This window comes from Frankliniella occidentalis, unplaced genomic scaffold, assembly GCF_000697945.3.
Source record: "Frankliniella occidentalis isolate FOCC.00 unplaced genomic scaffold, Focc_3.1 Scaffold11, whole genome shotgun sequence".
Lineage (NCBI taxonomy): Eukaryota > Metazoa > Arthropoda > Insecta > Thysanoptera > Thripidae > Frankliniella > Frankliniella occidentalis.
This window is the reverse complement of record NW_026267141.1, coordinates 3,115,656-3,132,071: the sequence shown is the minus strand read 5'-3', so window position 1 is coordinate 3,132,071 and position 16,416 is coordinate 3,115,656. Positions and strand designations below refer to the sequence as shown.

The window sequence follows — 16,416 nt, the reverse complement described above, 5'->3', positions numbered from 1 at the left end:
CCCTCTCTCCTCCTTAATCACAGAATGGTTTGAATGAAGGTTTCGCCGCTGCAAATCTCCGTCTCCGTAGCTTAATTATTGTACGTGTTGAACTATATTTTCAGAACTGTGCGAAGTTAGCAGGCGCGAGTGTCGGATAAATAGAATTTGAATTAATAGCGTGCCGGAGTTTACGGTATTCTTTGTGCAGTATGTACATGTCTCCGCCCATCTCTCTACCGGAAGGGGTGTCGAGGGAGGCTGGCAGGATCCCGAACATCTGGAGCACGACCAACAGCGGCCGCAGCTGGGTGTACAGCGCGGACGTTCTGTGCACCCCAGCCCCGGCACGAACCCTGCCGCCGCCCGACCCGCCGCCCATTTGGGGAGTTGCTGGCTGCACCGCACTCCTGAAACCATAGTGGAAATTAATGTGTCCAGTGTTCAGCAGGTAGGCGAGAGGACTATGTCGCCTTACCACAAATCCCAACTAATTTAATTCAGCGGCCTACTGGACACTGCTCTTCTGGTTTGCAGGGTAACTACACGGTTCACGGTAAAAAGAATGTCTTGACAGCCGAGGAAATTTATTGGATTTCAAGGTCGGGTGGATAATTTCAAGATTAGCCCTTGAAATCCCAGACTCTGCCTTGAAACCTGCAGCTTCCAAGGGAAAGCCTAGAAATTTCCTCGGTTTTTTTTTTACCGTGTTGTAATGGACTAAGTGCTCGAGGATTTATACCGTGTGTCTGTCAAAGCCACGGCACCGCCGGGTAGACTACCGAGTTTTTCATAAAAGACGTGGGTGGGACACCCAATAATACAACTTGATATGGTGTAATACCGATCACCCCCTCAGCCGAGTTCTGATGTGACGGAAACACGCGCGGCCAGCGGCCACCTTACTCAGGAACTGAGACTGAGCGCCAGGTACACTCTGCGACCAGAGGAGCGACCAGTAGAGCGATCAGCAGAAATATCAGCAGAGCGATCAGCAGAAATATCAGCAGAGCGATCAGCAGCGCGATCAGCAGAGCTATCTGCGGTCCCTCAACGATACACGACGGTTAGTTCTCCATCCCCTTGATTGGGTGAGGGACCAGGGGAGCAGGTCGAAATGAAAGTATGCTGGCTGATTCGGATGGATAGATTTGTCTTAATTGTCATCGGATCGGGCGTCGGGCTTTACGGATCGTTCAGAGAGATCTACTTTTGTGGTAGTCGTGTGTGGCCGCGGCTTCTAGACGCTAACATGCGGGAATAATGCACGTCTTTTAGTTTGGATGTGCGCACCGCCAGGAAAGAACGAAAATTCCGATTTGAAACAGTTCTGGAGGTAGGTTATATGGTGCTTTGTTGTGTTTCGAACCACGCTCCACCATTTTGTCCAACAAGTACCAGAAGTGCGCCGAACTCCCGGAACTATTTCAGTTCTCCTGTTTTCTCTAATTGTCTGCGGTTTGGTTTTCTGCGTTGGCGTCGCCGTACACATAGCGAGCCTCCGACCAGCACCCTATGGAGGCAGGCGGGCGCCGAGAGTGATGATGATGTCGTGGAGACGCAACTCGATGTAACATCACGTACGTTACGTAATTCGTGTACAACATTTGTCTGTCTGTCTATCTGTTTGTCTGTGTGTCTGTCTAACTGACTGACTGTCTGTCTGGACACACTAAATAGAGAACGGATTGAGCCAGAGATCTGAAATTTTCAGTGTCGCTTCTTATCACGAAAAGCCATGCAGAACTGTATAGAAACTGGGTTCTCTAGCTCTAAAAACGTCAACAACGACAACAGAAAACATTTGAAGTCAACACACCTGAAGATGTGCGACATAATTTTTACACACATACTGACAGATGTGTGGATGACCATATTCACACACCTCGGGACGAAAAAATTGATAACTTTTAGAGTGTACAAATCTCACTTCACAAGTTTGTGAATATTTTGGCAGACACCTGCCGGTGTGTGAATTCGCTGACTCAACTGCACGTGAGTTCAGATTTATTAGTTATAAACATAGGTTTGATTTGAATAATTGGTTTAATGGTCACTAACACAGAGCGAGAACACTTCACAAAAAGTCCGGGAAAATGAGAGTCGGACAGACAGCTACTATACAAAGCGATATTGCACAATGGGTTGGGGTTGGGGGTGAAGTCTCAGCACTGACAACGGTATGAAAATGAGACGTTTGAGGACATGAGCGTACGGAGGTGTCGTGAATATGGATATGATACGACTCAGAGAAATTAACCACGATCAGTTAAAACCCTTTTGAGAAGTCAAGCGACAGACGGCAGCTTGTCGAACTTCTTCGTGGAGATCTCCGAGGAGAGAGTGAACTGGGAAAGCACGACAACGTACGTGCACGCCAGCGAGAAGAACTGCAATAGAGAAGCAGGAAAGTGAATTTGTGAAATTTGTGTAAGTGAAATTGAATATATTTCATAAAAGAACACATTAAACCTTATCTATTTTTTTTCTTTGTTGAACCTAATTTTAAGTTCTTAGAATATTGCCAACACTGAAATATGCATTCTATCGAAAAGTTGGGCTGTGTGCGAATCGAATCGAATCCGTCATAAAATCTTCGAGCGTGTGAGGGTGGGTTTCAAATCCGTTATTGGTTTAAGATAGGAACAAGAAACCTTTTAATCATTTCCCCGATTCAAATATAATACTCGATTAAAATGCTGCTTTATTAGCAGTGGATCGAAGACGATTCTGGAAAGATTCAATTCGATTTAGATTTGAATTGACTCTTAGAGGAAGGTGGTCCTACCGAGAGCAGCGAGGCACGGCTAAGGACACCGAGCTTGCAGACCGTGAGGCATTGTCGCTCGACTCGAATGTTGTCCAAGAAGGAAATAATCTGGAAAGAGCAAATCCAAATGAGCAGATACTTACAAATAGACTCGGAAATGTGAGGGGGCAACCAGTCAAATACAAGGGTTTTTGGGAGATAATTTATTCTAAAAAAAGAAACCACAAAAAACTAAGAATAGCAGCTATATGAACGACAAACCTGTTGTTGGAAATAAATTGGGCCATAGTTTAAACTATGTGGAAGAAGTACCCCTTCTGGAACATATGGCCTTTATTGCTTAAACGTCGCTTAAACAGGACACGTAAACTTCCTTTTAGCGTGCACGATTCGATTCCGGCCAAACGAATGGAGTGCGACATTGAAAACATTGCCATTTACTTTCAAAAGATGCGGATATAGCGTGACGAAAGCTACTTTAAAATACTTTATTTTTGATGTATATTTTTTTAAATCCATAATTTTAGTATAAAAAATTGGGTTAAAATTGACCACAATTTTAATTTTTGAGTTTTTGAATAGGTAACATACCAAGAATCGCTTTCGTCACGCGAGGGGCACCTCTAGGCTATATTTAGTCCAAAGGGCAAGTCGGTAGCTAAAAAAAATACGGCTGGATTTGTGCACGCCACAAAAGAAGTGTACCCGTCGTGTTCGAGGCAAAGAAGACCATCTTCCCCGCGCGAGGGAACTCACAGGTCAAATTGTAGTTTCTTTCATTTCCAATTAGAGGATATTTCGTTCATATAGATGCGATTGGTAGTTTTCTCAAGACAAATAATCTTCTGAACCCTTGCATTTTACAGCATTTCAGAGGTCTGCCCCATTAACAGTATTGGTTTTTCTTGTTGAAGGTAGATGGGCTAGAGAAGGATCAGGTTTTACCTCCTGGCGGGTAGGCTCGTCTTTGTGTGTCAAAGACAGCGCGAGCAGCTGCCGGATGGCCGCGAGGCGCACCTGGGGGATTCAGACCAGAGGATGTTACAACTGTCTCGAGAGCCTCAATGATTACAGCCCAGCCCAGTGAGAAATGTTTGCAACGATATCATTTTCACATCGGTTTTCACGTCGTTAGCGTTTCAAAATTGGCCCTGAAATCGACGATCGACGGCTTTTTCCTACAGTCCGACATAACGACATCGTCTGTCGGATATCCGTCGATTTCAGGGCCACTTTTGTTTCGCTAACAACGTGCATATCGATGCCGAAACGATATTCCCCTGGGAGGAGCGAGGAGCTGGACTGCGCGTGCCTACCCCGTTGGTGGCAATCTGCGCGCTGTTGCAGATGCCGAAGATGCCTATGACGACGGCGCTCATCGCAGTGCCCTGCCAGACCATTTTCTTGTCCCAAATGCCGTGCAGCACTAATGACGTCATGATGAAGGAGATGCACGTGAAGGCCACGAAGAAGAGACCAAGGATCACCGTTTGCAGACGGCCCCAGGAGACGCCCAGCTGGGTCAAGAGCTGCGCCAGGCCCAGCCAGATCTGGCGGTGTGCGCGCAGCCCTTGCGGGCCCAGGCGCTGCAATTGCACAGGCGGAAAGTTACTGAGGGGCTCGCATACTAGGAGTACGTGCGCAGCTGCGTAGAGACGCAGCAATGGGGTATTCAAACATCATATGTGTAGCAGCAGTTGAAAAACAACAAAAATATTGATTGTACTATGTAAAAAGAATCTCATTCAAGAATCGATGATTGAACGCAGATAAAAACATATTTAAGAAGGGGGCTGTATTCTAATTTTCTCTCATATTTATAAACGTTTTGCTTGCAATCCAGTGACCTAGTGCCGAACATGAGGGGAGAGGGAGAGGGAGAGTCGGGCGGGTGCTACAAGAATGGCACCACTAGGTCGGGGCAGGGCCAGTACAATTTACGACCCTTTGCCTCCCTACCCGAAACACAAGCATACAAGCATTCAGACACTTTTTGTGTTTGTACAAAATAAATAAAAGTTATTTTGAGTGTGATCTGCTCAAATCCACAAACAAACTTGTGATGAAAATTCAAGGTATCTACCTGCAGGTCGGCTGGCATCCTGGCGGCGACCTGCGACCCTAAAGCGCCGAGCGCGCTGCAGCACCAAATCCAGAAGATGGTGCTGACCATGACGAAGGCGTTGGCGTGCACCAGCCCGGGCATCATCCACACTCTGTCGTCTGGCAGAACGGACAAGGCCAGCAGCTGCATCAACACGGGCAGGACCAGGCAGCCGAGGCTGTAGATCCGTGCGCGGGTGCGCAGCCCAGGCAGGTGCAGCGGGCCGGTCACCGCGGTGGCGAGAGCCTGCAGGCCGAGCAAGGGTGTAAAGGTGTGCGCGGAGAGAGTGGCAAATATGGCCACTTAAGATGCAAGTTGGTGCGTTGGCGTAGTAACAGATCACGCAGCACAAAAAATCTGCTCTGTAGCTAACTAGTTAGTGATACAGGGTGGCGGTCCATAGACCCCTTCCTTTATTTTGCTTATGCTGTACCGCATGCAGGCGTGCGGGTGGGCTTGCCTACCGGCGCCTTATTGCCCCGTGTGAGTATGCAACCCGCACGCACGCCTCCATGCGGTACAGCACAAGCAAAATAAAGGAAGGGGTCTATGGACCACCCCCTGTATAGCTTAAAAATAGCGGCGCACCAGCCCAATGTTTCCGTGTTGTAAATTATTGTTGAGGAACGGAGCTAATTTTTAGCAACACAGCTTATAAGTTATCTTGTATTTAGCAGTTGGTGTAGCTACTAATCTATGTTTTCCTTTTGGCGCACCTCAACGCGCTGCCAGAGCTCGACGAGCGCCACCGCGCGATTAGCCGTGGCCCAGCACGTGACGGGCAGGAAGACGATGTAGCTCAAGAGGACGACCGTGGCGTACTTGGGTAGCACTTCCCAGACGTGGAAGTGCTTGCCGGTGCCGAGGACGGGGGCGAGGCGGTGACACACCATGGCGTAGTTGATCGCGGACGTGAACAGCCACAGCACGGCCGTCACCAGCATGGTCCACGACAGCCAGCGGAAGCGCACGGTGCGAGTGTCGCGAGACACGGTGACGGGTAGGATGAGCACGAAGCGCAGCGTCCACAGCAGCGGCAGCAGGTCGTCGAACATGGTCGGCGCCCCCCTGACGGTGCCGGGTAACCCACCCTGCCGGAACGGCCATCTCTCTGAGCAAGCAGTGCGTCGTTATGTCCGTCATCGACACCAAAGAGAGCCCACGAGAACGGAACGAACCTGTGGCTGCCATCTGGGCATCCTGCATCAGACCGTCGTTCTTGCGCGGCTTGGAGGTGGCCCAGGACGAGGCGGAAGCCGTTGTCGTTGGCGGCGACCTGGCGCACGTTGCCTCATACATGCGGCCCCTGATCCAGTGCAGGCATGGCCCTGGCCGTCAGGGCGCCCTTCGGCCGAGTGCCGGGCATGCGACACAGTTGCCCCGACGGGCCCCGGTCATCCCCAGGCACTCGGGGCGTCGCGTGAACCTAACAACGCAATTATTAGAGAGACCAGACCATCGAAAGGGCTCTCAAGAGCCCTACGGTCATCATGCTCCCGGGGAGTGCGGCGCCGGGAATTGGGGGAGCGTCCCTGGCGGCGGGGGATGCCGACACGGAGGACTACCCATCCCTGAGGGCGGTGGGTCTGGTCAACCGACCTACGACTTTTACTCGCATCAAATTAAATTGAATCTTAATAAAATTCGCCCTGACTCGAATAGTTGAATTTCACTATTTCGAATGCGAATCGAATCATTCGATGGCAATTTTGGTGGTTCTACAGACCGTAACAACCCCAGAACCCTTAATGCACTTCATTCATGCGCACTTCATTTCGCGTAGAGAATGCACATGAAAGGTGACACATATTGGTGACGCATTAAATGCGTATCGATGCGTTTAGTGCGCATTTAACGCGTCACTTAACGTGCCCCCTTTTTGCTATCGTTCGGCACCCAGGAAAAGGTTTAGCTGTAGCGACAATCGCATGGTTAATTCGGGGACCACCATATGATTGATTTAACATTAAAGCAGTTGTGAAAACTAAAAATGTGGTTTCCATCACGTTGTCATTGTTGTCTCAACTATATTTTATGGTGCTCCCTGAACCAACCATAGTATTATATAAAGTAATATAAATTTCGGTCATGTGGGATCATTAGTGGCGGTGTCGACTACAGGGCAAAGAAAAAGCATTTTTGAGCTGTATTCACTTCATGTTCTGATTTTTATCACAACTAGGGCCAACGTAAAGTGTTGTTGGGGTCCGTACAGTCCCAGCTTGCCCACCCGGACCCACCGTGGCAAGCGAGCACCAGTCCAGTTCAAGCGCTTCGTCTTCCCTGCGAGTTAGAAAATGGGGAAGGGTGCGTTCGACGGGCTACCTTAATCACTCGTCATCCTCCAGCAGCAGGGTGTCCTGGAGTTCCTGAAAGCCTCAGAAGAAGTGCTCCCATGCTCCCATTTTAACCCGTGCCCTACCTTCCTTCGTTTGCAATGTGGCAGGCGTTTCTGAAAAACATTGGTCTCAGGAAAATAAAATAATTGAGTGAACGAGTAACGACGAGTAGACGCGAGTATTTAGCGAGTAGACGCGAGTACTGGTAAGTAAGCGCGAGTACTGGTAAGTAAGCGCGAGTATTGGATAGTAGGCATGAGTATTTTTGAGTGTATAGGCTACACACAAAGTCTATCGAAATGGGGGGCCCCTCAGACCAAGCCGCGGTTTCATTTAAAAATTCACTTTTCATGAATGTAGAATCATTTGTTCATCTTTGACCTCAGCTCACACCTGCCTAGGTGACAGGCGACCTACCTATACTAATACATTTTTTGCCGACCCTGCCAACTGTACCGGGTGTGACTGAGAATGCGCAACAGTGTTGCGGGTTTGCCTACCCAGTTAGCCCGTAAGGCGCCATGGCCTCTGCAGCTCTGGCGGGTATGCAATCCCGCAACACTGTTGCGCATTCTCAGTTACACCCAGTAGTTTTTGAGATATGGCAACTGTTTCATGGGCATGGCCCCTTGTCTCCCTACAAAATTATTATGCGGACACCGAAAAGAATTGGACACTGCAACGAGCATAGTAATTGTGCTACTTTTAGAGATCGTCTAGAGAGTACACCCGTTTCTTATATTCATTCGATCAATTCGGAAAATTACGATAGGTATCGGCGCCTGTCAGAATCAGGGTAGGCCACCCCACAGTACGCGCATGCACCAAATGCAAGATGTTGCCTACCCACTAGGCGCTACGATACCTGTGATTAGCTGAACTTTGCAATTTCGTAACGGCAAATGAGGAACGTACTTTATGGATGATTCCCGCCACAATGAGAGCGACATTTTATGTTACAATGTGTTTATTTCCAGGGGTGCGTAACTTGTAACTTGACTGCCCTCAACTATTTTAGGAGTTGAGTTAACAACTGTAACTTTTATTATAGTCCTTTGGAAGTTTTCGGAACGTGTAGTAACCATCATTCCTTCGTGTTCTAATGAGCTACGCAGCCCTGTTTTATTCCTTATCGCGAAATTAATTTTGTGTTCCGCGAATGTCTTGTTTAATTTTCTGCGGTGTTGCTCGCTGCCGCCGCTATGATCACGAGCCCCCGACCTGCAGCCTCCGGGAAGGAACGCAAAGCCAGGCCGCCGCAGCCGAGCACGCCTCGCTCAAGGACGCGCCGCCGCCCGAGCCGAGTGATAATATTATGATGAGACGTAGGCGCGCGCCTGCGCCACCGCCGGGAGCTGCGTCCAGCTGCGTGGGTGTCTTGTGGGTGTCTGTAGCCGTCGCCTTGGTTTGGCGCGGGGACAGTGTGAACGGGTGAACATTCATAACGTAGGCTGTAGTAGGCTAAATCAGGTTCGGTGGGTGATTACTTTATTGTTTTCGGGTCGGGTTGTACACGGGGCACACAATAAGGGGAATTCACTGCGATCATGTGTTTTCTATGACAAGGTCGGCCGGCAGCTTGTCGAACTTCGTCCTGGAGGTTTCCGAGGAGAGGGTGAACTGGGAGAGCACGACGACGTACGTACAGGCCAGCGAGAAGAACTGCAACGGAGGAAGTGTGTTCACAACAGTTTGACCCCCGATGATAACACTCCAGCCCAATCACATCAAATTCGTGTAAGGGCTTACTCCATTTTACCACAATTTTGCAACAATAATCTTGCTCTGGAAGGCACTATTACTATTTCACTTTTAAGGGTCCCACCCTGGAAACTCCAGTGTGCACGTAAAAAAATAAAATTCAGTTCCGTGCAAATCGGTTTAACTGCACAATTTTACAGCCGTGCAAAAAAAACAAAAAAACAAAAAACAAACGAAAAAGCTGGATGTAAAAATATTTAGCTGTACAGCTAAGTGTCATAAGCTACACGGTTAATAAACGGTACGGTTTACTGGATGGCTAAAAAATTAGCCGTGGTGCTAAATAAATTAGCCGAGGCTATTCAGTTATTTTTTATTACTCTGTCAACTCAAATGTGTACATAGTACACATTAAAGAAAGTGTACATGGCATGTATGCTTTTATTAATGTGTACATGGCTATGTACACATTTATAAATGTGTACATGGCTATGTACACATTTATTAATGTGTACATAGGCATGTACACATTAAAAGATGTGTACATGGCATATACAGGGTGGTTCACAGACCCCTTCCTTTATTTTGCTTATACTGTACCGCATGCAGGCGTGCGGATGGGTTGCATACTCGCACGGGGTCATAAGGCGCCCATAGTGAGCGACAATAGGCAAGCCCGCCCGCACGCATGCATGCGGTACAGTATAAGCAAAATAAAGGAAGGGGTCTGTGGACCACCCTGTATACTAACGGTTGTATGTACACTTTAAAAGATGTGTACATGGGCATGTACACATTTATAAACGTGTACATGGGCATGTACACATTTATAAATGTGTACATAGCCATGTACACATTAATTAAAGCATACATGCCATGTACACTTTCTTTAATGTGTACTATGTACACATTTGAGTTGACAGAGTAGCAGTGGTGCTAAAAACTTAGCAGAGCCACGAATTTTTTTTGTGCGTGTGGTACAGTTTAACAGTTATAACTGCAATACCATCTGTATCAAACTTAAACATATAGTACCATATAATTGATCACACTTAAAATTTACACTTAAAAGTGTGATAAATGTAACGTGACTCACACCGTGAGTCAGGACCACGACACAACGGTGTGCTTAGGATACATCCTAGGGACCATGGGTCATGGTGCCTTACGGGTAGAGCGAGTAGGCAAAACATACTGTTGTGTTTGCATATATGCAAACCCGCAATACTGTTGTGCAGTAGACCTGACCCACCGTTCAAAAACTTTTAAGTGTGATGTGGTATTGATTGCACTTACAATTGTAGTTGGAATGTATCACACTTGAGATTCCAGAGCAGGCATGGTTTGGGCTATTGAAACACAAGCGGACACGACCTTTCTAATAGAAACAATCCTGGTGTCATACATGGTTTCGATACCTTAGACTGCCAAAGGGAAGGTTTTCCGGTGATACAGTCAGATGTCAATAGTGCTTTAAAGTGTTGTTGTTTGGACCCCTAGATAAGGTTTTGCAATGGTTTTAGTTGCCCATAGGGTGTTTGAAGGTCGTTGTACGCGAATGTAATTGAAAATTCAACAAATTTACAGCCTGATTATCAACTTGACATGCACATATCTCAAGAACCGTTTGAGCAACAGCGCCCAGATTTTGAAGGAAATCATAACTCAGCACGTTCTTTACTTGAAGAAAATTTGAACGAAATCGAATATGGTCGCAAAAACGGGTTCTAAGAGGAGGTTACGACCCTGGACCCCTCTTGGTGACCCGCACTGATTTTGTTCAAATATTTAAGTGCTTACTGGAAGATTATACTTTCTGCAAAATCTGGGCGCTGTAGCACAAACGGTTCCGGAGTTATGTGCATGCAAAGATGGCGATAAAATAATAAATTTAGGTAATTTTTGATCAAACTCGCGTAAAATGACCATCAAATTCCCTACGGACAGGTAAAACCATGTGCCAAACCCTATCTAGAGGTGCAGACAACTACACTTTAAAGCGCCTTTAAAATCTAACTATATCACCGGAAAACCTTTCTCTTGTGAAAGGCACGCAGTTCAGCCGTGCGTTCCGAAAGACACGCAGTTCAGCTGCCCGTTCCAGGACTAATGCAGTTCAGCCGCTCGCACCGAAAGACATGCAGTTTACCGTAACTTATGGTAAGTTACGGACCCCTGCTTTAGGATACGTGGTGGTCCTACCGAGAGCAAGGACGCACGGCTAAGGCCACCTAGCTTGCAGACCGTGAGGTGATGTCGCTCGAGTCGAATGTCGTCCAAGAAGCAAATAATCTGGAAAAATCAAACCCATTAGCAGATAATTTTGAATAGGCCGCGGATGTTAACAGTACTGGTTTGCTTTGTGAAAGGTAACTGGGCTAGAGAGGAGTGAATTTTACTTCGTGGCAGGTAGGCTCGTCCTTGTGTGTCACGGACAGCGCAAGCAGCTGCCGGATGGCGGCGAGGCGTACCTGGAGGATTCAGACCAGAGGCTGTTACACATGTCTCGAGAGCCTCACTTTCTGGGGCTGGACTGAGCGCCTACCCCGTCGGTGGCAATCTGCGCCCCGTTGCAGATGTTGAAGATGGATATGACGACGAAGAACACGGCCGTGCCCAGCCACACCAATCGCTTGTCCCAGATGCCGTGAAGCACATATGCCGTTATAACGAAGGATATCGAAGTGATGGCCAAGAAGAGGATGGCGAGGAGCAGCGTTTGAAGACGACCCCACGCGACGCCCAGCTGGTTCAGGAGCTGCGCCAGGGCCAGCCAGATCTGTCGGTGCGCGCGCAGCCCTTGCGGGCCCATGCGCTGCACAGGCGGAGGGTTACCAAGCAGCCAAGCATGTCTTATGGAAGAAACACATGGAACCTTCTTGGTTTTTCCAAAACTGCTTGAAAACCAAGACGTTGTTTTTGGCCGTGTGCAAGTGTGCGGGTCGTGCGGGTGGTGAGCGCAGGCAAGCCCCTCTCTCACCTGCGTGCTGCTGTACAATATAAGCAAAGCAAAGAAAGGGGCCAGTGGCCCATACTTATACACTAAATCCTTATGTATTTTGTTGTGCAGAAACATGTAGAATTTTACTCTGCCATAAAAAAATGCACCACTATGCACAAATTGTACACAGTTATAAACAAATTTGTGCAGAAATTTATGGCTGCGTAAAATTCTACATGTTTACGCACAGCAAAAAAAAACAACAAAACAACAACGACATTATGTTCCCCTTGCCAGGGCCGCCAGCACCTGCATTTGGACATTGGACATTCCAAAACTTTGAGTCGCCCTACCTGCAGGTCAGCTGGCATCCTGGCAGCGATCAGCGATCCAAAAGCACCGAGCGCGATGCAGCAGCAGAGCCAGAAGCTGGTGCCGACCATGAGGAAGGCGATCGAGTGCAACATCGCGGGAAGCATCCACAACCTCTCGTGGGGCAGGACGAACATGGCCAGCGACTGCATCAACACGGGCAGGACCAGGCTGCCGAAGCTGTAGACCCGCGCGCGGGTGCGCAGCCCAGGCAGCTGCAGTGGGCCGGTCACCGCCGTGGCGAGAGCCTGCTGGCCGAGCGAGGGCGCATGTACAGGTGTATGGAGAGGATGTCAAAGTAAAGTTGCAAGTTAGTGCGTAAAGGTGTGTGGAGAGGATGTCAAAGTAAAGTTGCAAGTAAGTGCGTAAAGGTGTGTGGAGAGGATGTCAAAGTAAAGTTGCAAGTTAGTGCGGTTGTTCCTGGTAGGGCGCTCACTCATGTAGTTATGTTGTACCGCAAAGCACGAGTGACGGCGTGCCTGCCCGTCGCGCTTGGTGCTTGCCTATCGCACCTTCCACGGCGCATAGGGCCGAGTTAGACGCAGAAAAAAATTCGTGGCTCTGCTAAGTTTTTAGCACCGGGGGCTAAAAAAATTACTGAATAGACACGGCTAATTTATTTAGCACCAGAGCTAAATTTTAGCCATCCAGTTAACCGTGTAGCTAATGACACTTTAGCTATACAGCTAAATATTTTTACATCCAGCAATTTTTTTTGCACGGGTGTGAAATTGTGCAGTTAAACCGATTTCCACGGAACTGAATTTTTTTTCTCGTGTAGGAAGCCAAACTACCCAACCGCACTCCCGCACTCGTGCATGCGGTGCAGCATAACTACAGAAGTAGTGCGGGTTAATCAGCCACTTGGTTTATTAATTGACAGCTAAAAAAGGCGACTGAGAAAGGGGACTTATGCAGGTGTTTAGTTAGTCCCCGATTTTGTTTCGCCTTGGGGGTTTTCAAGGGGGGCCGTATACCAAATGATTGCCGAAGAAAATTCGTGCTAAATTTGATATCTTGGTCATACAAGAAATCCATTTTCTCAAGAAATGACTAAAAGTCGACGTTTTTTGTTGTTGTTTGGAAAATCCAAAAATGATACTCAGTTGATATTCACCCACAAGAAATCTACGTTTAGCAATAGTCCCATCATTGTGAGAATAGATATACATAGTCACCACACCCAGAAAAATCGTTTCTTGTTTCAAGTAAATTTGTCCTTGTTTCAAGTGCACGCTGACGCAAGATCAAATTTACTCGTGAAGCAAGCTGATATTTTCTTTGGAATAAGAGAAAAATCTTATTCCAAAGACAAAATTGGCTTGTTTCAAGGGTGAATTTCATCTTGTGTCAGCGTGCACTTGAATCAAGAAACTATTTTTCTGGGTGCAGATAACAACCTCAACGCGCAGCCAGAGCTCGACGAGCGCCACGCAGCGGTCCGCCGTGGCCCAGCAAGCGACGGGCAGGAAGAAGATGTAGCTCATGCCGATGGCCGTGGAGTACTGGGGCACCACGTCCCAGACGTGGAAGTGCTTGCCGGTGCTGAGAACGGGGGCGAGACGGACCCGCACCACGGCGCAGGTGATCGCGGACGTGAGCATCCACAGCACGGCCGTCACCAGCGTGGTCCACGACAGCCAGCGGAAGCGCACGGTGCGAGTGTCGCGAGACACGGTCACGGGTAGGATGAGCACGAAGCGGAGCGTCCACAGCAGCGGCAGCAGGTCGTCGAACAAGGTCGGCGCCGCGCTGGCCCCGCGCGGGACGGGCAAGGGTACACCGCCTTGCAGGAGCGGCCAGCCCTCTGGGCAAGCAGTGCGCCATTAGTATGTCCGTCACCGACACCAAAGAGATCACCAGCACTATTAAACGTTTCTGGGGATCTCCCGAAGATTTACTCTCACCATACTACTAGAAATTCCCAGAGGACTCCATTCTTCCAAGAAGACTTATAGGCAAGTGTAAATTCCCGATCGTACCCAAACTCGGTATACTTGCTTCTTATCTATTTGGGTGACAAATGTCGACGAATTTTTTCCCTAAGTGTCATATGCTAAAAATCCCTTTAAAAACGTATAATTTCGAAAAACACAAATTTCAACTTTTGTACAAATATTAAGTGTTATTCTGACTCAATATGAGTGGTTTTGGGGGGGTTAATTTCTGTACCACTTTTCGATTTGAGACCTCCTTCCGTCATTTTTGGACCAAATTCAATACTTTTTCCATTATTTGCTCCCCTAAAGTACCCTAGAAATTGGCACTCAGGAAAAAATTCTGTCACTCGTCATCAGCACAGATAAGAAACAAATACACCGAGTTAGGGCAAGATCGGGAATTTACTCTAGCTTAATAAGTCCCCTTGTTAGTTTTCATGTCGTGAAACAGCTATATTGGAGTTAGCGGAGTTATTAGTCGTCTATGTGTTTCGATCAAGGTTCCGATGCTAGACTAAACACGCGAAATCTGGCCTACGGAACGGAGTCCTTTTGGAAAACCCCAAAGGACTTTGACGATATTTTTCACGAGCGTTTCTCCGTGAAATCCCAGAATTTTTTCTAACATACACTGTGAGAAAAGTAGGTAGGTTTACAGGAAAATTTTCCTTGACGCAAGTTGTAAAATTACAATTTGTAATCGTAAAAATACATGCAGTATGTATCGACTTCAAATCCCTTGGCGAGTAAAAAATGGGCTGTCGTAAATTTACAAGTTAAATTATAATTCGAGTTTACAAATATTTTGTAAATTTACGATACTTTTCACAGTGTATGCGACAACAACGTCACGCACCTGTGGCTGCAAGCTGCCGCTGGACATTCCGCAAGAGAACGGCGTTCTTGTCCGGTTTGATGGCGGTCCAGGACGGGGTGGGGGCCGGCTGTGGCCGCCGCGGGGGCAGCGCCCCTCTGGGCAGCGCCCTGGTGGACATTGCCTCATGCCTCCGGCCGCTGCTCGGGCCGCTACTCCGGCCCGGCGCGCCCTTCGCAGGGCAGTGCAGGCCATGGCCCTGGCTTTGGCCAACAGGGCGTCCCGCGGACGAGTGACGGGCACGCGACACGCCGACAGCTGCCCCCGAGGGGCTCCGGAGGGTCACAACCCTATGAGCGAGCCGCGAGGGGCGACAACAGCACCGTGGCGTCGCGTGAGCACCGCTGAGCAATTAGAGAGGCCGCCAGAGAGGCCGCCGAAAGCGCGCCGGCATGTCAGAAACAGGTGGTCGAAAATGCGACTATTTTCGATGTTGATATACTGGCCCAAACGGGAAAAATGTTCTACCTAAAGGAGATGTAAGATTTTCTGTGGTTAAAAACGAATCAAATATTCGGATATTATCCTCTGGTCTAAAGAACAGCTTAGTAATTGCCTTGAACATTTAGGAAAAGCGTGATTTCTAATTCCTGTGTCTATTATTGGAGGCGACTCTGTCAATACACTGAAGGAGCACACCACCGTCTCCTGGCGTCTTACTCTGAATTTGTGCCGAGTGAAAAGGGATCGTCCATAAAGTACGTCCGTCAGTCGCCGTGACGAACCTGCTAAGTTCACCCTCTGCTAGCTCTCATAACGTCTGAGTATGTAGGCAACATCTTGCCTGTAGTACATGCGCGTACGGCGGGGTGGCCTACCCCGAGTCTCGCAGGCGCCAAGCTTTCGTAATTTGCCGAAATGTAGCAGTGGAAAACGGACGTACTTTCAGGACGATCCCAGAGAGGGTCAAATACTTATCTACAGTAGGCCGATGTTCATGAATGAAGTTTGACGACTATTGCCATTGAAATTTCTGGACTAAAACAGAAGTTCAAAGAAATTCTCGTTGGAGTCCCAAAGTTCAGATGTAATTTTGATCTGCACTCATAAAATTATACTACATCGTGTACATCACAAAACGCAAACATTAAAATATGAAAGCACTCACAACTTATCTAGACGACCTGCGTGCGTAATACCTCTCTGAAGCATGACTTATTTATAGAAGTAAAGGGTCGTAATGTTTCCAAACACTTGTTCTTCGCCCCGTGCGACAGCCAGAATCCATTCTATAGGATCTCATCATCTTCGCGGTAAATGATGTGCGTGCCTGTGTTTGTTCGTGTGGCTTTACAATTACACAGGAGGCGAGCTCAGCGACAGATTATCCACGACTTGTGCGGTTCAGCATATGGGAGAAGCGAAAGAGGAGGGGAGAAGGAGGGGGATTTGGGGG

At 48.1% G+C, this 16,416-nt stretch overlaps 2 protein-coding genes across 3 annotated transcripts; both read right to left on the bottom strand.

The window, feature by feature from the left end:
• Window positions 1–2,006: 2,006 nt before the first annotated feature.
• Window positions 2,007–6,301, bottom strand: LOC127752375 (uncharacterized). Of its 2 annotated transcripts, none has more exons than XM_052277653.1 (7): window positions 6,032–6,301; window positions 5,570–5,964; window positions 4,833–5,099; window positions 4,066–4,335; window positions 3,695–3,766; window positions 2,768–2,857; window positions 2,007–2,369 (listed from the first exon to the last, which is right to left on the bottom strand). In XM_052277653.1, exons 1-7 carry the CDS (start codon window positions 6,150–6,152, stop codon window positions 2,268–2,270), a joined length of 1,317 nt encoding a protein of 438 aa, XP_052133613.1. In that variant the 5' UTR covers window positions 6,153–6,301; the 3' UTR covers window positions 2,007–2,267. The 2 variants fall into 2 exon arrangements, with proteins under 2 accessions (XP_052133613.1, XP_052133614.1); XM_052277654.1 differs by having other exon boundaries at window positions 5,570–5,944.
• Window positions 6,302–8,658: 2,357 nt separating this feature from the next.
• LOC113216948 (gustatory and odorant receptor 22-like) lies at window positions 8,659–16,287 on the bottom strand. The gene is made up of 7 exons (XM_026436788.2): window positions 15,003–16,287; window positions 13,607–14,013; window positions 12,188–12,454; window positions 11,439–11,708; window positions 11,293–11,364; window positions 11,096–11,185; window positions 8,659–8,854 (listed from the first exon to the last, which is right to left on the bottom strand). Exons 1-7 carry the CDS (start codon window positions 15,139–15,141, stop codon window positions 8,738–8,740), a joined length of 1,362 nt encoding a protein of 453 aa, XP_026292573.1. The 5' UTR covers window positions 15,142–16,287; the 3' UTR covers window positions 8,659–8,737.
• Window positions 16,288–16,416: the final 129 nt, after the last annotated feature.